This window comes from Acomys minous (assembly GCF_964271855.1).
Source record: "Acomys minous genome assembly, chromosome: 9".
NCBI lineage: Eukaryota > Metazoa > Chordata > Mammalia > Rodentia > Muridae > Acomys > Acomys minous.
In genome coordinates this window covers 96,622,132-96,644,113 of record NC_140490.1, presented here as the reverse complement: position 1 = coordinate 96,644,113, position 21,982 = coordinate 96,622,132, and the positions used below count along the sequence as shown (strand labels likewise).

The window sequence follows — 21,982 nt, the reverse complement described above, 5'->3', positions numbered from 1 at the left end:
ATGTGGGTTAGAAGCTACAGAGTGCACAGAGGTGGGGGGTGGGGCTGGAACAAAGAACCTGGGTGTGTGTCAGAAATCATAGGACCTTTGCTTCTGATTCCAGACTCAGGTGGCTGTGGTCAGGAGTTCAAACTATGGGGTAGAGGGGACAAGGAGGGACCACCACGAGGCCCTTTTTAAAGACACAGAGTGGGTGAGGTTCTCCTGGATAATGAAAGGTTTGAAAAATAAAACCATGACCTTGGTTTTTAGTTTGCAATTTGTAAAAGTAGGTAAGTGGGCAGCACTGGGGAGCTTTAACATTTTTACTGTGATGTTCTACATTTTCATTATATCTATCTATCTATCTATTACACATATAATATATAAATATGCATATAAACATACAATATATCTATATATCATAATATAAATATATAATATGTATATTATGTATGAATATACATATAAACACAACACATATTCATAACATATAAATGTATATAAGCATACAACATACATATTAATATATTATAATTTATAAACATATAACATACATATATAAATATACAATATACATATTCACATATCATATAGAACTAAACATATATAATATATAATGATATATACAATTTATTTATTTATTATATATAATCTATAAAATTATATAATATAAATATATGTAATTATATATATTATATTTTTATATACAATATAAATCAGAAAAAATCATAATCCATTAAAACCCCTCAGCCGTATTTCACTTTCACCTTTATAAGGCCATTACCTAACCCTCAGAACTAAAGAATGCCCTTTAGAGGATTCAAAAACTGCCCCAGTTTGACACAATCACTACTGCCCAAGACCAGACCAGACCTGGAACCACGGCAGCGGGTGTGTCTGTCTCACCTGAGTGTCGAAGTGCAGAAAACCCTTGCTCATCCTCCCACTCCCAGCGTGGCTCACTCTCGTTGTGCGGAGAATGAAAGGCGGGGACTTCATGGTACCAGTCTATGTCAGCACTGCTAACAAAGCAGAAAAAGGTAGCAAACTTCATAAATGCTGTTTTAGGAACCGAGTAAAATGAGTCTTGTTAACCCCTCCTGTTTATTTTTCCTTACTTTCATTTTTTCACCAGTGCTGTTTTAAGAAATTCCTGTGCAAAATAATAATTCACTTGGCATAATGAACTAGCTAATGAACTAGCAAATTTCCCAGAGATCACAAGAACAAATTTTTGATTCTTCAAACTAAAAAAAGAGATGCTCAGCTATGCGTGCTCTTCTTAATAACATCCATTCACTGCCCAATCGGAAAGCTTGAGGCGCTCATAGACACGAACAGGAGGCGTGCACACTCACCTGCTGATACAGTCTCCCGTGAGCGGGTCGCAGCTCCCCGCGCAGTCACAAGGTCTGCAGCCGTAGTCTCCAAAGCCCCAGTACCCCACCATGCACGCGTCACAACTTGGCCCCGCCACCCCAGGCTTGCAAGGGCAGTCACCGTTGCTAGGGTCACAGAAGGTCACCGAGCTGAAAGGAAGGAGAGCGGATCCAACTGGGTGGCAGGAGCAGGCTACAACAGAAGACACGAAGGATGGATGAGTGGCTGTGGATCTCCTGGCAAATGGCATCACCTCATCCAAGACCGTGCCTCTGAGACTCCTCCCCCCTTAGCCAGCTGGTGGACACTTGGAGAACGGGCTTACCGCAACTACGGATAAGCAAGCTACTATTAGAAAGCGCGCGTGTCTGCTGCAGAAAGAACCATGCGATCTATTCTAAAGTTGAGAGGGCTGGATGTGAACACCTTTCGGTTGAGGTGACAAGGATAAGCCAGCAAGGAAGGTAGAGAAGACATATTTAACGAGAACTCAACCACAAGCGGAGGATGCCTTGGAGCAGCGCTTCCCAACGCTGGCTGCGACCTTTTAGTACGCTTCCTCATGTCTCATGGAGCCCCAACCATAACATTATCCTCATTGCTACCTCATAACTGTAATTTACAACTGTTATGAATCGTAACGCGAATATCTGTGTTTTCCGATGGTCTTAGGCCTGTGAAAGGGTCACTTGGCCCCCAAGGGCGTCAAAACCCATAGGTTGAGAAGTAAAGGCTTTAAAGGAAGAGGAAGAGGATGACGTCAACTGTCTAACCGGCTAGTGCCGAGAAGATGAAGAAAGAGACTGGATCGTCGCATTTAACAACACGAAGGCCTTCACAGGCAAAGATTCAATTCAGTGGTACACGCGGAATGTGATTAAGGAGAATTCCAGAGAGAATTCAACTGTGAAGGCTGATAGCTCTTTTCAAAGGCAAGACTGGCTGGAGACTGAACGGGGATTTGTGTGCACATGTGTGTGTGTGTGTGTGTGTGTGTGTGTGTGTGTGTGCGCATGGACAAAGTGTCCATGTGAACCTATATGAACTTGGCTTATTTGGTCCATTATAAATGATCAACCATGTCCTCGTTTGGGTCCTCTAACTGATGCTGTGTCCGATTTCTACATTAAAGGCAAAATACTCCTCACAGTGGCCACTGCCTGCTGCTACTCAGGGAAGATTTCCTGCCATGACCTGTTTACTACATTTCTAGACCCTACTTTATCCTTTTTCCCTTTCAAAACGATAAATATTAGTAATCTTGACATCCAAATTTCCACTTGACTTCATTGCTCCAACTGTATGACTTTTGGAACGATACACACACACACACACACACACACACACACACACACATATATATATATATATATATATACACACACATATATACACACATACACATATATACATACATACATACATATATACATATATGTATACATGCACATACATGTACTCCTTGTATGGCTGGGAGGATGAAAGGAGATCATATATGTAAAGCCGTTAGTGTGGAGTTTGAAATTAAGTTTATCCGTAGTAGATTAATTAATCAAGCCACAGAAATTCTTATAGATGTGTAGGATCTCTGTATGAGAGGTGCTGCCAGACATAAAGGAACTCACAGGCTTGTAGTGAAAACAGAGTAGTGAATAAAAGTCCCCATACACCGTGGTGGACTAGAGGTCTGCATAGCAGCACAGCAAAGGCGAAGGCAGTAGAGCCTGAGATAATCCCCCAGGGCTCACAAAGGTGTGGTCCTCAGATGTGTGAGCTGGGTATAAAAGAGTTCATATGCTGAAAAGGTGGGAGGAATTCCCCTCGCTGTACATTTTAGAAACAACTAAAAAAAAAAATTGTAATTGCAGTGAAAACATATAAAATTTACTATCTTATTTTTACGTGTGCAGTTCATGTGCATTATTTCCTTTGTTGCCCACGTTTGCGCATCATATGGAAGCTCTGACTGCTTCCTGGAAATGCCAAGCTCCTTCAGGCCAATGCCCTTGGCCATGTTGGCACTGCCTCTCTCCATCTTGCCCATTTAGGGATGCTAACATGCTTTCTTGTCTAGCTCCCCTCCTTCCGTCACTCTCCGGGCTACACTTTTTTTTTCTTCCCTCACATATTTCTAGTTTGTGTCTATCCCAGCCTATTCTTATTTGTTGACATGCTCATCTGCCTTACTACAGGCTTGGGACCATCGGCCATCACATCTTTATCTTCTAAATTTTGTTTTTGAGGCCCTAGCATGGTTCTGAGAACACCGTAGATGCCTGAACCCTTGTGGAATCACGCTAAGGAGGTTCCACCTTGTAGGAATAGCACGTGTAAGAGCAGCGCCAACCTGGGAGATGGACTTGAGTGGAAATGAGTTGAAGGGAGATGGGGCAGAATGAAAACCCATAGAGTTAAGGCAGGTTATACTCAGAGTCTAGACTGTGGAAGAGTTTATTCCAAGAAGGTAAGTTTTGATTTATGGGTTTAATGGCTTAGGAAGTTTTCAAGCAGAGTTGGGGCATGGGTATAGTTCAATTCTGGCAGGCACGTAGAACGTTACGGGGAGGAAAGGAGCAAGAGTTGACAAGGACATGTAAGGTAGAAAGTGTGGGAGAAAACTTTGGATAAAAAGTTCTGCTTGTATTTGTTTTGTGCCCCCCCACCCCCCGCAGTGTGTATGTGTGTAGCCCTGGCTGTCCTGGAACTTACTCTGTAGACCAGACTGGCCTCTAACTCGGAGATCCACCTGCTTTTGCCTCCTGAGTGCTGGGATTAAAAGTGTGAGCTACCACGGGCCAGCTTTGTGTGTTTGTTCTTTAAAGATAGAGAGCATTTGAGGCTCAGGCCCCGTGGAAGAAAAAGAATCACAAAACAATAACAAAAAGACCATCTGGATGAGAAAGAAATTGTCAAGGGCAAGCAGACGCTGGGGACGGTTTAAGCTTTGTAGCTTATAAAAAAGAATGGCATTGTATGGAGAGGAGCGAGGGAAGACTGGGATAGATAGACCTATGCTGAGGATGGAGGTCGCACAATAGGGGAAAAACATGAGCTCAGATTAGACATATATTAGCTCTGATGTCTTTGTGCGACATGCTAACAAGGTATAATGGACAACTGGAAAGAAACTGAGGCGCAGGAGCAAAGTTGGAGGATCACAAAAACAGTTTAAAGAGTTTCCAGGCAATGGTAGTTGAAGCCTAGGGAACATGGTGAGACTCCCCTGAAAATGTACAGAGTAAGGAGATGACCACAGGCAGGACAGCAATATAGACAGGTGGGGGAGAAGCAGCTTAGATTAGCTCGCTAAGGGTCAGACAGAGAGGAGAAAACTAAAACTAGCCATGCCAAAAAAAAAAAAAAGTTGAGAAAGTTTCAAGTGGTTAACAGTGTCGAATATACCGCAGAATGCGCAAGTCACGGAAGATTGACAACAGGGCCAAGGACACCATCAGTTGGAGGGGGCTCTCCCTGATGACTTTTCTGAGAACAGTTGAAGAAATGGTGGCTAGCACAATACTCTTTTGTGCTTTTACTAGTAAGTGCTAGATCAGCGTTCTCAAGTAAACTTTACTGAGTAAAGTTTGTGACACTTCAGTCTATGGCACCTCGTCTCCTCACCCTTTCACATGCTTTCTTTGGTTGGGAGCCGTCACAAGGGCATAGAATGTTACTCATTTTCTGCAAAAGGTATGAATTTATCTTCTTAGATTTTTTTCTCACTCTGTTACTTATTTACTCAAGAAAAAATGAGGGTTGCTAATAGAAATTCTAATATTTATGACACATTTGCAATTCAGAAGATGCCATCACTCCTTTGTCAAACGTTGCATGCCATGGCCCGAGCCTACTGCTCCATTATCCCCTTGGATACATCCTTTACCCTAATTAAATCCTACCTACCATTTCCAGACACACTCCACTCTCATCTCTTTCTGTGCTTTTATCGAGAGAGGGGGTAGCCCTCCCTGCATCCGTAAGTTTTCGAAATCCCATACACCGTCACATCTGCTTTAGACATCATCTCCAACTCATTCGTTTGCGGTAGCAAGTGCTCAAGGCAAGTGTGTAGAGACAGAGGACAAGTGGCTGAAGTCGGTTCTCTGTTCCTACCATGTAGGTGCCAGGGACCGAACTCAGGGATCAGGCTTGGCAGCAAGTGCTCAAGAGTACTTTCATCAATGGAGCCACCTCAACAGTCCCCAGGCAATATGATGATACTCATAAGGAAAAGTAAGGTGCCCCATTCCTCCACACGCCTCTCCAGTTTTCCCAGGCTTGGCTCCTGAGGCAGCCAGTCCTGGTGTCTATCGAGGGGGCAAGTTTGCTGTCTTTAAGGAGTCAGTCCTAATTCCCATAACTGATGCAATCGATCCGCTGCTCTAAGGATAGCAGTTCTTTCTCTTTTTGGATAGCACTGCTCATTCTAGCTTTGCTAGTGTTTTATTCTGCATTATAAACAGTGATGTTTTCCCTTTTTTCTCTGTCAGACTAGATTGTAGGATATGAGGATCACATCTATCTTCTATAATGCTTAGTTTTTTTTTTTTAACCTTTCGAGTCTTGTGTTTCTGTCTAGTCAAGGGAAGATTGAATGAGATATTATGCATGTATCTACACATAGTAATAATACACTTCAGATCATTAAAAGCCATCAAATCAAATTAAAATGTAATGACAAAAGCTCTTGGCAAATGTCAAGAAAGACAACTGTGTATTTGCATAAGGCAGCCTTCATCTATCCGTTCACCTAGCCAATGATTATTTAATGAGCAGCTACTATGTGCTAAGTAAGTACTGAGCAGACTGATAGGGATTTAGGCTGAACTAGATAATCTTTGCCCTTTGAAGAGACTCAGAGTTTATGAGAATTGTTCCAGAGCTGACCCAAAGGGTCAAGGATCAGTGTGCCAACCTCATGACATGAGTTTAGTCCTTAGAACCCATCCAAAGGAGAGAACTAAGTTTTGAAAGTTGTCCCCTGGGGGGCTGGAGAGATGGCTCAGTGGTTAAGAGCACCGACTGCTCTTCCAAGAGGTCCTGAGTTCAATTCCCAGCAATCACATGGTGGCTCACAACCATCTATAATGTGATCTGATGTGCACTGTATACATAATAAATAAACAAAAAAAGATTTAAAAAAAAGTTGTCCCCTGTCTTCCCTCATGTGCACCATACACACACACTACCATACCATATACATACAATAATAAAAAGTAAATATTGAAAATAATTATTTCCTCTCTCGTCTAGCCTAGCATGATGCCCAAGGGGAAGAAGGTGGCCCTAGCGCCGCCATCGTGAAGAAACAGGAGGCCAAAAAGGCGATCAATCCTTTGTTTGAGAAGAGGCCCAAGAACTTCGGCATCAGGCAGGAACATCCAGCCCAAAAGAGATCTCACTCACTTCATTAAATGGTCCCCTACATCAGGCAGCAGCAGCAAAGGGCCATCTTCTGTAAGCGGCTCAAAGTACCTCCTTCCATTAACCAGTGCACCCAGGTCCTGGACTGGCAAACAGCTACCCAGTTGCTTAAGCTTGCCCACAAGTACATACCAGAGACAAAGCAGGACAAGAAGCAAAGGCTGCTGGGAAAGGGGACATCTGAACGAAGAGATCACCAGTCCTTCGAGCAGGGGTCAATACAGGCACCACCTTGGTGGAGAACAAGAAGGCTCAGCTCCATGAAGTCAACGGCTACCCGTTTGCTGCTGCTGGAGCCGATGTATTTTTAGTTTAGACCTGATTCTTCTGCCTTTTGGCTTCATGTTAAGGGTCTCTGGACAAAATCTGCTCTGATGTACAAGAATATTTCAGAATCTCATTCAGTGTATCTTAAAATAAGTGTTTTCAAGGTGAGGAAGGGGACCTGGTGTAATTGCCAAAGCCAGCTTGAGGCTGGTAACTTTTGAATCAGATTTTCCTCTTGTCAGGCCAAGATCTGAAAATCTAGAACAGCGATTTCATGAATTTTCAGAAGAGCCAGTGAGTCACGTAGTATCCACATTGAGCACGGCAGATAGCAGTATAGAGAACAGTCACAATCCCTGGTAATCTTAGATTCTGTTTTATATCCATCTTTAGCCCTGCCCCTCAATTATGTGTCTTGAAGTTAACTTTTGGAGGGGCAGGAAGTATTATTGTCTTAGAGACCAGGTTGGGAAACATGCTTAACTGTAGAGCTGAGAATTAAAGTTTGAGTTTAAAAATGTACATCAGAAGCAGTGGGAAGGGTCTTTTCTTAAAAGTGTTTTTAATTTGATTTTCTGGATGCATGACTATTCTGTAAATATTTTGGTTTTTTTTTTCCCTTTTCATTTTTTGAAAGTGGAAAAAATCTGTGGGATTACCCCCCTAAAACAATACAAAATAAAACTTTCTTTACACACAAATAAACTTCTTTGATAAAAAGTAAAATAAATAAATAAATAAATAAAAAGAAGACTCAGCTAGTGGTGATTGCCCATGATGTAGACCCCATTGAGCTGGTGGTCTTCCTACCTGCCCTATGTCAAAAGATGGGGGTCCCTACTGCATCTTCAAGGGAAAGGCCAGGCTGGGGCGGCTGGTCCACAGGAAGACTTGCACCACTGTTGCCTTCACACGGGGTTAACTCAGAAGACAAGGGTGCTCTAGCTAAGCTGGTGGAAGCTCTTAGGACCAACTACAACCACAGATATGATGAGATCAGCCACCACTGGGGAGGCGACGGCCTGGGTCCTAAATCTGTGGCTCGCATTGCCAAGCTGGAAGAAGCATAGGCTAAAGAGCTCGCCACTAAACTGGGTTAAATGTACACTGCTAAGTTTTCTGTACATAAGTATAATTACAAAATTTAAAAAGAAAATAATTATTCTAACATAAAGGGACTTTCATAATACAAAGAGAAGAAAATAGTGTATCTTTAAAACACTGAGTTTCTTGTGATAGTAATGTCATTTAAGTATATGCAGTTATGTATTGCTGTGTCTTCACTAAGCTTTCTAAGCTTTTCCTAGGTATTTGATTATGAGGATCTTTCAGAATTCTCTCTTAAAATATCAAACCACTTGACAGTGGTGGCACACGCCTTTAATCCCACGACTCAGGAGGCAGAAGCAGGTGGATTTCTGAGTTCGAGGCCAGCCTGGTCTACAGAGTAAGTTCCAGGATAGCCAGGGCTACACAAGGGAAACCTTGTCTTGACAAAACAAAACAAAACAAGATATCAAATCAGCATTGATTTATAATGTTATTAAAGAGAATTTCTCTTTATTATCAGGCTATGTACATATATGTGTGTTATGGATGGATATAAGTTTATGGTATGTGTATGTAAGATGTATGTATTCTTATGATGTGTGGGTGTGTGTCTGCCATAGCACATGTGTAGAGGTCAAAGGACAACTTTATACAGCCAGCTCTCTTCTTCTATGCTTTTTTTTTTCCTTTTCAAGACAGAGTTTCTCTGGGTAGCCTTGGCTGTCCTGGACTCATTTTGTAGACCAGGCTGGCCTCGAACTCACAGAGATCCACCTGCCTCTGCCTCCCTGCGTGCTGGAATTACTGGCTTGCACTACCACCCCTGGCTTTCTTCCACTCTTACATATGCTCCAGGGATCAAATGGAGGTCACGGGGTTGCATGACACGTGCTGTTTCCTGGTGAACTATCCTGTTGGCCTTGTCATTTGGTTTTATTACTTGTTTTTTTTTTTTTTTTGTTAACCAATGTGGAAAGTTTATATAATATGGGACATGAATATACCAAAACAACACGTACAAAACAACATAGAGATGACATTAAATAAAATCATACACGAAAGCATAAAGCTCTTGATTTTGAGATGATTAAACCAACAGTTACTGTGTCGTTTGGTTAAATCATTTTGGCTCTCGACAGCAGCCACAGGAGACTAAGAGAGACGGGCAGATATTGTAGGACCCCTGTCCATGGGACTCCACTCATAGCTTTTCCATTAATGGAAAAAGGGGGGAAAGTATGCCTAGGAGTTGACCTCTCTGTAGGACCTTATGTTTTAAAGCCGCCACACATGTCAGGAATGACCAGAGAAGAATGCGGTTCTATCACGTTTGCAAATGGATTTCTGTCAATGTGACTTTTTGCATAATAACAAGACAAAAATACCAGTGGGAAACTATGCAGAACTGGCTGCAGGCAGAAGGCCCCAACATCCTCCACGGCGTGCCTTTTCAGACTGAAAAGGGGGGCTTGCCTTGCATACTTGACTCCTAATGTCTGATGTGTCAGTATGTGACACACAGAATCTGCATTTCTTTTTCTCTTCTAGAATGCACACGTTTGTAATTATTGTTTAGAAAGACCAGTGGGCTGGGAGAGGGTGTCTGTAGGTCATGGCTCAGGTCTGAGACTCTAACACATATTTAATACTAATTATTCTCTCTTTGTTTGCTTGTTTTTTGTCTACAGAACAGTTTCTCTGTGTAGCCCTGGCTGTCCTGGAATTCACTCTGTAGACCAGGCTGGTCTTGAACTTGCAGAGATCCACCTGGCTCTGCCTCTCTTGTGCTGGAACTAACAGCATGTACCACCACTGCCTGGCTGATTATTCTTTTTAAATTCAGCACACAAGTATATAATGTACTTTGAGCATATTGTCCCCCTAAGCCTCTCTCCTTTGTGTCCCAGATCGATTCGCTGTTTATCCAGAAAGTTTCACTTCTGCTTTCATGTTACATAATGCCCATACGATTGTGTCTAAATAAATTCTAGAAGCCACAAATGAGAGAAAACAAGTGCTGCGTTTATCTTTCTGAGACTGTGAAAGTTATGACACACAAAATAATGTTTTAAGTCCTTGACCTCTGCTTGTCATCAGACATGAACCTCAGTAATGAAGACTATATATTATTTTCTAATTATCACTATATGGTGTGTGTGTGTGTGTGTGTGTGTGTGTGTGTGTGTGTGTGTGTGTGTTTACCACTTCATGGAGTTGGCTCCTTTCTTCTACCTTTAAGTGGGTTCCAGGCAGCGAATTTAGGTCACCAGGACTGGCAACAAGGGCCTTAACCAGCTGAGCCATTTCACTGGCCCATAAGGCTTCTCACATAATGCAAATGCTTTATTTTTAGTAGTGCATGATTTACTGGGGTGTGTGTCCTATTGGAAGAAAATCTAAACAATAGCACAAAAATTCTAAGCAGATACTGTAGAGGAAACAATTGCTTTACAGAAGATTCCACAGCAGGTTCCCTTTGAGCAATGAACTTTGATCATTGCTAAGTGAGCTACAAGTGGTGGCTGCCGTATATGTCTGTAGGCAGACACCTATGATGGGCATTGCTTCTTTAGAACGTTTCCAGGAAAGGCTCTGGAGGATTTTCTAACAGGAAGCACAAACCTAATTAAATAATGGGTTGACACATCTTCAAACAACTTTGTACATCCAAAGTTAAACACTTACGTCAGCTACAGGAGCTGGTAATAAAGACAGCTCTTTGGACATATTCTTGTAAGATCTCTTAGAAAAACAGAAAACGAGGCAGAGGAACTATAATGAAGATTAATAAGAGGAAAACTCGGGAGTTGAAATCCTGGTTACAAGGCTTATTCTTTATAAGGTTTTGTAAAATTCATTTCCTTAAGTCTCAATATTCTCATTGGTCAGGTGAGACTCACACTTGATCAATACCTGTGTCACAGGGCAGCCTGAAGATGAGTAAGCTAGTGTATGCTTTTAGCAATACATGAGATGTTTGTAGTGCCAAATAATCAATAAATAACTGGTATTATTTTCTGGCTAACATGTTTTAAGTTGCTTGTCAATCCTTGCACCCGTCCACCTACCTGCTTGCTCACCATCTACTGTTCATCCATCCATCACCCATCCATCATCCATCATCATTCATCCATCACCCATCCATCATCCATCATCATCCATCCATCACCCATCCATCATCCATCATCATTCATCCATCACCCATCCATCACCCATCCATCATCCATCCATCATCCATCCATCACCCATCCATCATCCATCCATCATCCATCCATCATCCATCATCATCCATCCATCACCCATCCATCATCCATCCATCCATCATCTATCCATCATCATCCATCCATCACCCATCCATCATCCATCACCCATCCATCATCCATCCATCATCCATCATCATCCATCCATCACCCATCATCATCCATCCATCATCCATCACCCATCCATCATCCATCCATCACCCATCCATCACCCATCATCACCCATCCATCATCCATCCATGGATTTCTCCACTCACCCACCTCTCCACCCACACACTCATGCACTCACCTACTTATGGACTCACGCTTTCACTGGGGAGTTCTTGAACTTTCACGTTAACATGAACTACTAGAAGCCAGAGATATGAGGGAAAATACTAAGAACTATATCTCTTGGGCAAGGGGAAGAAATGACAAAAGGCAGCGAGCGTTACAACTTGAGTTAGTCCACAGTATATGAGAACACAGATGCCACTTGAGTTTTTTTTTTTTTTTAAGAGAATAAGCAATCCAACCGGCTTTCCAGTTAGCCTCTCTACCATGCCCTTGGGAGGAATGTGGCGGCAAATAGTAGCATACCTTTCTTGATTAGCCTGTGCTTTAGACTTAAGTTCCTCTTTGGTTACACGGTCCATTCATTGGATAAAATCATCAACCTATCGCTCGTGTAGTAAATCAGAGAATGATGAAAAAGCAGGGTGTGATTTACAGCCCCACTGTGTATAGAGAGTGAGTCTGTAATGTGATGTAGGATAGGAGCCAAAGCTGCTCAGCTACATGACTGGAAGAATACAAACAATGGCAGGACCACTGTGTGCTCGGCTCTCTCTCTCTCTCTCTCTCTCTCTCTCTCTCTCTCTCTCTCTCTCTCTCTCTCTCTCTCTCTTGGCTCTCTCTCTCTGTCTCTCTCTCTCTGTCTCTCTCTGTCTCTCTCAGCTAAATCCTTGGTAGGGGAATCCAGAGGAATTACGGTTGCCTTTTCGCGCCCTCATTCTCACCTTCCGCAGAACTGCAGTCCCTGTTGGGGTTTCTCCCACTCTAAGACAGACACCTCGCTCGCAGCAGTAACAGCAGTCAGGGCTCTTTAGCGTTACCTGGTAGTTCTCTAACTTTTGCTGTTCTGCTGGCAAAAAGATACACCGAGAGCAAAATACCCTGAAAGTATTTGTTCCTGATTTAGCGTTTCTAAAAACAGCATTTAAAGTTCAAGGCCCTTAGCTGGGAACGAAGTGGCTGCTTGGGACCTTTCACCAGTGCCCTGTGACCACTCCCTCTACAGCGCCTCCCAGGCTCCCAGCATTGTTTTCTTCTGGAAAGGCCAAGGTCCTACCCAACTTCTGATGGGGAATTTTTTTTTTAAATTTTATTTTAATAGCAAAGACATTTCAGGAGCTGGCAGCTGGCTGCGGAGGCAGGGGATGGGGACTTGAGGGGGGTGATTTTGAGCCGCAGTTCCAAGCAGAGAGGAGATAATATAAGCTGTTACAAATGTATTAAGTGTGACTTTGAATACTAGATGAAAGAGACGGTCTATCATCCCGGGGGCCACTGTTTACTCCTTTCCTTCTGCTGTCATCTCTGCTCAACAGCCACATAAACAACCAGTTTTGCCAGTGAATGAACAGCTATGAACCTAAAAATATGGCAAATGAATCTCACCCTGTGAAAGGCCAGAGAGCTCCTAGGGAACATCCTCCTGTGGATCCTTGGAGTGATAAGTGCACTATCTGCAGAGATAGCCATGTATGCTAGTCAACACACACGTCAGACTTACAGAGTTTTCTGACCGAATCACGCTTGACTAAATCTCATAAGTAACCCAAATGAACATTTGCGTTTAATTTACTGAAATTTATTCTCTCGTAAATTAGACGGCACAGGAAAATCCATCGCACATAAGATATGCTTTTATTTAATGTCTTAAGCAGTATATGAAGGTCATTGAGTATAGTTCCTATCTGCCTTTGGTAAAATTTAAATATATAATGTAAATAAATACTGATGTCCTGCCCTTTGTTTTTAATCTATGACAGCGGCTGATGCTCAGACCCTCTATTTGGTTTATGTGTCCTTCCTTTCCTGTTTACCATCTGTAACCATGCCAGTTTCTATTTATTCCTGGCCATATCTAGGAGATCTTATGTGGTTTAAAATAACAAAACAAAACAACTTTATACTCTTAGTTTGTGGCTTTTTAAACCAAAGAAAGTGCTTCTGAGTGTACAGATGAGTCTAACTTGCTAAGAAACATCCAGATATGATTTTATATACTTTGGTTGACTCTGAACAATTTGGCTCTGTCATATACCACGGTTGTTATTATTGTCTTCATCACGCCTTTAAAAGATTTTTTTTAAAAATAAGTGCTACCTGTTCAATCTCCTGGACTCCTATTCTCCTCATCAGCTAGACAGGCACCTTGGCAGGAATGGAGCCATTTCTGAGCAGATAGGATGAGTCAGGGCTATTATCTGTTATGGCATTTGTTTCTCTTGCTAATACTTTTTTTTTTTTAGCTTTTAATTATATAGTCACATAGGGGAATTCCCTTGTGATCTTTGAGTAAGCTGAGGGTTGTTTTATTTTTTTAATTCTTGGTTTTAAGATTTGTTTTTATTTACTATGTATAGTGTTCTGCCTGCATGTATGTCTACCCACCAGCAGAGGGCACCAGACCTTGTTATAGACGGTTGTGAGGCGCCATGTGGTTGCAGGGAATTGAACTCAGGACCTCTGGAAGGGCAGCCAGTGCTCTTAACCTCTGAGCCATCTCTCCGGCCCCAATCTAGTATTTCTTAATGACTGATAGTCTTTGGCCTTTAGTACTCTCACTGCCTCACTGTCATCTCTGCAGTACAATGAGAGGCCTAGAAGGTAAGAACTATATCCATTACAGCCTAGGCCTGCAGCCACCGACTTTGGCAACTCAGCCTTTTTTTTTTTTAAATGAATGGGTGAAAGTATATGTCTCTGTAAGCATGAAGTGATTTTCTGTTTTGCTGAAGCCTCAAAAGGACCATACTGCTTCCTTTATAGGTCTTATAGTTTCTTAGCACTATTGCATATAAAGGTGAACTATTAGACTCAGGAAAATAAAGCAAACCTAACCCTCAGCAAGCCTGTAGAAAACTTAAATGGTCAAAGCACATCAATTATGCTAAATCACTTGGGCACAGCTATTTCTTACATTTAATGCTTCACTTAGTCCAGTTTTATTATTTATTATTTGCGATAGAAGTATTATAACTCTGCAGGGGACATTCTCCACCCCAAATAATGCCTTTCACTAGGAGCCAATGTTCCCACATTAATCAATCTGAAATTCCTTCTTCTTGCATGCAATTATCTCTAATTATTACTCTTTGTTCCAGGGCAATAACTTGTTTTAAAAATTACCGCTCTACATTCTTCTACACTTTTTGGGTATCTATAGAAAGTTTCGGTTTCCTCTCTGGGAAGTTTCTAGGTACTCTGAATGCATTTACCCTCTTTCACACTTACACATACTCGCTTGTGCCTTTCTTTTCTTATTTGTTTCTTTTGGTCTGTCTGGAACTCTCACCACCTCTGTATTTTCTGTAGCAAGACTCCTTAGGACAGTGGTTCTCAACCTGTGAGTGCTGAACCTTTGGGTGCTGAAGGACCCTTTCACAGGGGTCACACATGAAGCTACAGTTATGAAGCAGTGATGAAAATAGCTTTATGGTTTGGGGTCACCACAACATGAGGAGCTGTATGAAAGAGTTACAGGAACAGGAAGGCTGAGAACCATTGAACATAGGAGGCTGGCGGTTCTTTAGATTCAAATTTTACCTGGCTGTTAATCAGGAAGCAGAGCCCTAGGCAGCACCAAATGCTAGACTTTGAAAAAAAGATACTATAAATGATTCTTATCATATATATATATATATATATATATATATATATATATATATATATATATCACATACATATATACTTATTTCTCCCTATTTATTCATTTTGTTTTCAAACAGCTTACGGTATAGAGTAGAATTCCTTGGAGCTTTGCAATACATCGATTGCATCAAGGCTTTGCCTTCAGACAAACTTGGGTTCAAAGCCAGGCTTGCCGCTGTCCGACTGTATGAACCTGGATAAACGGTGTGATCAGGTTAAGCCTCAGTGTCCTTATCTGTAAAGTGGAACCAACACGACTTACGGTTGCCAGGAGAGTGGCCTTGGTGACTGCCCAGCACAGTGTCTGTACACAGCAGTCATTCAATACTATCCGACTTCCTTCCAATTTTGTCCAGATTTTCCTGAAGATCTTGATATCCATATACCGTACTTGCTAACTTAATGTTTATCATCTTATCAAATGTGAAATTGTGTCTGGTTTATTATTCAATGAGCTTTACTTTCTGTTTGAGAGACACTACACTTTACTAATATTTATCACTTCCTCAAATTGATTGATTGTGTGTGTGTGTGTGTGTGTGTGTGTGTGTGTGTGTGTATTGAGACTGGAAATTGAAGCTCTAGGCAAATACTCAACTATTGAGCTCAACTCTCTGTCTCTCTCTATCTCTCTCTCTCTCTCTCTCTCTCTCTCTCTCTGTCTCTCTCTGTCTCTCTCTGTCTCTCTCTCTCTCTCTCTGAGACAGGTTCTCCCTGTGCAGCCCAGACTGACCTTGAACTCAAGATCTTCCTGCCTGTGCCACCCAGTGCTAGAATTAAGGGGTGTGCCCCACCATGCCCAGCCTTTACTGACTTTTATTCATCAGTTTATAATGCTTCTTATAGGTAGAGTATAAATGTTAACATGTGCTATTCAATCATCTTAAAGAATTGTCTTAGTATGGTTATTATATGATGCTATATTGATTTTTTTTCCTGTTTCTCTCATCTTCTCACCCTTCTGGTTTCACTTTTTTGGATTAAAAATAAGTAGTTGCCACACTGCTGGCTCTATTTAAAGTTTGCTTTTCAAAGACAGTTACTTCATTTTGGTTCTACATTGGAATCATCCACACTTGCTTTCAGAATAAGACAGAGATGCCTTGTGTTGTTCATATGCCATAAAATGAACTTGCATGGCTTTGCCAAATCATACTTGGAAAGAAAGATTCCACCAGTGGGCGACCGTCCCAAGAGACTTCGCTGGCACCCAAGCAGCAGTGTCCTGGATACAGGCACAGAGGTAGAAAACGGAGGCTGTCTCTGGTTCCTAGCTGTGCTTCAGGGTAAGGCGTTCTGGATTTCATTAATGTAAAGATTTTACCCATAAGACAAATGGAAAGGAAAAACAGTATACTAGAGGGGAAAATGAAATAATTGATAAAGATCCTTGTGAAGAGAAATGTGTAGGTAGGCTTTATCGTATGGATGGGCTATAGGAATAGCCTGTGAAGGATGGAAAAGGCCACCCACCCAAGGTGCTTGCATTTCTTCTGTGCATTGAGTTCTAGACTAAGCCAGAAAGAAGAGGGCAGGAAGATGCCAGGGGGTGGGTAGCAACTTGGGTCATCCAAGCGCACTAGTTTGGGTGACTGTTACTAAGGAGCCAGATAGGATCTTAGTAAACACTTGGTTCGGGGTTCAGAGCAGAGGGACCAAGTTTATTTTTATTCGCTTGCTCCTAAAAGGCTGCATTTATTTTGGCCACTCAGGATGAAGGAAAGGCACACCAACCTTCCGAGTGGTTCCGACTTTGGTATTCCACATCGTTGCTGCTCTTCTTTACATATGGAGAAAGACTACACAGTGTTTTAAATTATGTCTCTTGACACTAAAGAGAATAAAATGTATTAGAAAGACACTAACTGGGTGTGTCCTAAGAAAAGCTAACTTTGTTTTGCAGGGCATGCCTTCAAACATCTGTTTTAAACATGCTCCGTGAAAGCGAAGGAAATTTGTACAGAAGCGTCATAGAACTGCTGTCAGTACCCTGGCCGCTTAGTGTCCCACCTCCACAACACTTAATAAATCTGTTGGTGTTGAAAAGAAGGGGATAGGGAAGGAGAGACTTTGGGAGGAACTGGATCCACGGATTATTTAAGCGCCAACACAATCACATACTGGCAGTAGCTTAATGCCATACTGTCCCAGAATAGGCCAGTATAGAACCAGACTCAAGGCTGGTGTGGGGTAAGTGAGGTTTATTATAAATCCTGGACTTGCTCACTACAACAATCTGCTTTAAAGAATCACACACACACACACACACACACACACACACACACACACACGTGCGCGCGCACACACACACATACACACATGTATACATACACAAAATCTCTCTCTATATATATATATATATAAATAAGAAGGCCTGTGATTGAAATTTTCAGATAATTATTCTGAAACGGTTGCATAGAAAACCAGACATCTTGGGCTGGAGAGATGGCTCAGAGGTTAAGGGAACTGACTGCTCTTCTAGAGGTCCGGAGTTCAATTCCCAGCAACCACATGGTGGCTCACAACCACGTATACTGCGATCCGAGGCCCTCTTCTGGAATGTGTGTGTACACGCAGGCAGAATACTATATATATAATAAATAAACGAGTCTTATATATAAGAAACGAAACGAAAACAGACATCTTAGAATCTCTTCCACAGAATTTCCTGGAGAAAAGCAGGTCCTAGGCTAAACATGTCACTTGGGAGAAGACAGTTGACATGGATGCTTACCAGCATTTATGTCTAAGGGTGAGTCAGAAAAAAAGGTGGGAATACATACAACCATAGAAATCGAAAAATGCTACACGTTAAGACTCTTCCCCCATCCCCATTGAAAGACAGTACACCATTGGGTACCTCATAGCTTATTCTCCACTTTTTTTTTTCCTCTTGAGACAGGGTCTCTCTTTGTAGCCTTGGCTGTCCTGGACTCGCTTTGTAGACCAGGCTGGCCTGGAACTCACAGAGATCCGCCTGCCTCTGTGTCCCAAGTGCTGGGATTACAGGCATGTGCCATGGAACCGGGCTTTTTTTTTTTTTTTTTTTTTTTTTTGCCCATTTTAAAATACACCTTCCGTGGACAAACCAACAGGTGTTATAGTCGCATAAGAGACCAGAGGTTTCAAATAGGTCTGCTTGAAAGAACTATGTCCCCTCCGAAGTACAGTACTGCTCAGAGTGGCTCAGTCCACAGAGAGGGGGAAAACCCTCCCTCCTGCTCTGCCCCTAGCAACCATTTAGTTTGAGCCTGTTTCTGTTCTTAGCCCTAAACTCAGCTGGGAGACCCACATTTTCCCTAGAGTTTGCAAACCTTAGATGCACTGTCCTTTAAAACACGCCTTTCCCTGACTTGTGTAAATAAATTCAGTTTCAATGATCTCCACTTGTCTTAAACAAACAAACAACCTCTCAGAAATCCCCAGAAGTGATTTCTTGGCCTCGAAATGTGTGGTGTGGACCAGTCCCCCGCCCCCCACCCCCCCAACAGTAGACTCTGGTTAAGGCCGCAGTAAAGAGGAAGTGGAAACAGATGATCTAATTGCTCCCAGGAATTAATATAGTTGCCAGCTGATGTGGTGCAGGACCTGATGTTTATTCAGGTTTGAGGGATCTGTGACATGAGCTGGAGTGTGCATGCGAGGTTTATTCTAGTTAGCCCATCAGGAGAGTGGGCGGCACAGAACCAACCAGGACATTAATAGGGCCAGCAAGTCCTTGGTTATTGGGCAGGAAGCTAGCCACCCTGAGAACTGGTTCCCAGGATTAATTGTCACCGTGCTTGCCATTGAGCTAAAATGACCAGGTGGCTATCCTCCTAAATGTCTGGATAGTTTCAGAGGAGGATAAAAAAGGAAGTCCATGAAGATAACGCTGCAGGGGATTTCTCAGACTGTCCTCATTCCCGCCCTACCCTCCCTCCAGGAAACACATCTTCCCTCCCGTCACCCAGGGATCAGAACAGTCCGCAGATCAGAGCACTTCTGAAAAAAGGTCAGGGAGCTTGTTCATAGTCAGCCCTCTGGACGGTGCACGGAGTCCTGTGCGCCCAGTGGGTGCCAGCCCGGGCTCCTACAGCACCTCACCATCACCTCAGTGCAGGAGGACCCTGGCATCTTGCAGACCCCGTGCCTGCCACAGTGCCTGGCAGAGGGGACAATAAATGTTTTCAAGTGAAGCCTCGTGTACGGCCCCTACACAAAGGATTCCTAGCAAACAGCAGCAAATTAGGCCTTGAAGCGTCCCGAGATTAAGAAAACTTCAATTGACTCACTTCCTAAGTTGAAAAACATAGGGAAATACCCCTTCTTGTAACTTCTACTTACATTTCATGGAATTAGAGTTCTTCCGAGAATCAAACACATGTATCTAGATTCCTGTCTTTTCTCTCTCAGTAAACGTCTTAAAATTTATTTAAAAATTTTAAGTTTATATGCACACAAATAGAGATAAAAATCTTTGGTTGATGTGGATATTGGTTCAAGTGGACAGTCTGGCTATGTTATTTCAACAAAGCTCTAGAGAGCACCCAAATCCTTTTCACTTGCGTTGGGAAGCATCATGCAGCCCCTCAGCCTCTAATACAATACAGTCACAGGAGGATTTGCTAAGGTGAATTTTTTACTTCGTCTGGGTTGGGATCAGGGGTTCTGCATTTCTAAGCAGCAACCAGATGATGCCAAGGAGGTTAGTCTCTGGACCACACACAGAGGGCTAGATTGTTCTTCTTCCTTGGTCAAACTCAGTACAACAAATAAAATAAAATTGTTATTCTGAGTAAAATCGTACGTGCTGCTGATGGAGCCACCCAAGGGAGTAGTCTGGGTTTTGTGTGTGTGTGTGTGTGTGTGTGTGTGTGTGTGTGTGTGTGTGTGTGTGTTTTAAATCAACCTGTTTTCTTGATACTACATTCCATGAAAGGGAAGTAGGAACTGATGGAGAGGAGGCTTCTAAGTACGGCGATTCTCGGCGACTTCACGTGAGTCTGTATAACAAACCCGATAGGTTTTGTGTGTCATCCGCTTTATCGTCAGAGTTAACCACCGCAGAGGACACTCGGGGAAACAGTTGATGCACAGACACGCCGTTAGATAACGGCCCCAAACACCTCGCCAATTAGACATATGGCACGGAGAGGATTTCCACAGAAGAAGTGGATTGCTATGCAGGCTCGGGAGGGGGAAGTGAAGGCATAGACTTGTATTCTGGAAGGAAGTGGACATGGGTGTCTGTGCCCTGATGTACCCTGGAGCATTCATGAAGTAAGTGGAGCCATTTTACTCAGCAGTGCAGGGACTGTGTAGAGAAGAGAAGAGAAGAGAAGACAAGAGAAGAGAAGAGGGAGAGAGACAGAGAGAACGCTCTTCCTCCATACCTTACCTGCCTCCTGAAAACCAGGCTAAAAATGCGAGATGGTATGAGTCACTTTCATAGTTCCCCTTTGTGGTACCCAAAGAACCGTGCAGATACTGGCTGTCAGTAATATGGCTTATTAGCATAGTTTCACACTCTGATACTTTCATGGGAATAGCCCTGACAGGGGAATCTTAGGAGAGCTTAAGAGGCTGAAAGACTCAATCAGTGGTTTTGTATAGTTTTGTTCTGAGAGAGTCTTAACATGGTACTAATAAAGTTTTCATTGAGACAGCATTGGTCTTCTGAACAGCCACAAGGAATTGGGGTTTTTTTTTTTATGGTTTTATTTCTTGTACCCATCTCATAAAAACTCTTGAGTATTTTCAGTCTTAAAAAGCCAGAGCTGATGGCATTTTTATATCTGGCAAGCATATGAATCACAGCCTGTCACAGAACAGTAACAAAAACCAAAATAAAACAAAAGCAAGGAATGAAGATATTCATTTTGGCTCCAAGTCTGCCGGGAATCCTTTTCACTTTTTGTTTTTCTATTAGTCAGACTCAAAAAAGTTTCACCTGTTTTAATTCTTCATGCATTTTTTTTGCCCTTTTATTTTATAAAAGCCAAACAAAATAAAAATTGGTAAGTAAGAGCCAGGGAGATGGTTTAGAGAGCAAAAGTGCTTGCCATGCAAGACTGACTATTTGAACTTGATCCCAGGAACCCATAATTAAAAAAAAAAAAAGCAGGGCCAGGAAGGGGTAGAGGCTGGAGAAATGGCTCAGCAATTAAGGGTGCTTTTTGCCCTTGCACAGTTTAGTTCTCAGCACCTATCTTGGATGGCTCATAACCACCAGTAACTACAGCTCTGGGGGACCTGGTGCCCTCTGCTGGCCGCAGAGGGCATTGCATTCATGTGCATATAGCCACACACAAAGAATTAAAAATAAAGTAAAATCTTAAAAAAAAAAAAGAAGGGTAGATGCAGTGTAGCACATTTGCAATCCCAGCATTCTTATGGGGAGATGAGAAGTAGATATAGGAACAGTAAAATGTGCTGGAAGCTTGTGGGCCAACTAGCCTGAAGTCTATAGCAAAGGTAAAAACCAAGAACCGACTTCTGAAAGCTGTCCTCTGACTCCACACACATGTATGTGCCCACATGCACACACACACAAACACATGGAGACAATTTTTTAAAATACAAATCGGTGAATAATAAGTTTTTAAGTGAATCTGAACTATACAGCATTAAAACATGTTGCAAATACACAATATTTTACTAATTAATTTTTTGCAGTGACTTACTTCCTGTGCCCTAGAAACTGAACATCAACTTTATTT

The 21,982-nt window shown here is 42.3% G+C and overlaps 1 protein-coding gene across 2 annotated transcripts in view; it reads right to left on the bottom strand.

Annotated features, from left to right (window-relative positions):
* The window catches only part of NTN4 (netrin 4), a 114,749-nt gene that overhangs the window by 13,507 nt on the left and 79,260 nt on the right, over positions 1 to 21,982 (bottom strand). The window contains exons 6-7 of one of the 2 annotated variants that reach the window (XM_084797258.1): positions 1,341 to 1,554; positions 889 to 1,004 (exon numbers count right to left, since the gene is read on the bottom strand). In XM_084797258.1, coding sequence (XP_084653384.1) covers positions 889 to 1,004; positions 1,341 to 1,554 — 330 coding nt within the window. The remainder of the gene's footprint in view (positions 1 to 888; positions 1,005 to 1,340; positions 1,555 to 21,982) is intronic. The other variant, XM_084797259.1, reaches the window with a different exon arrangement.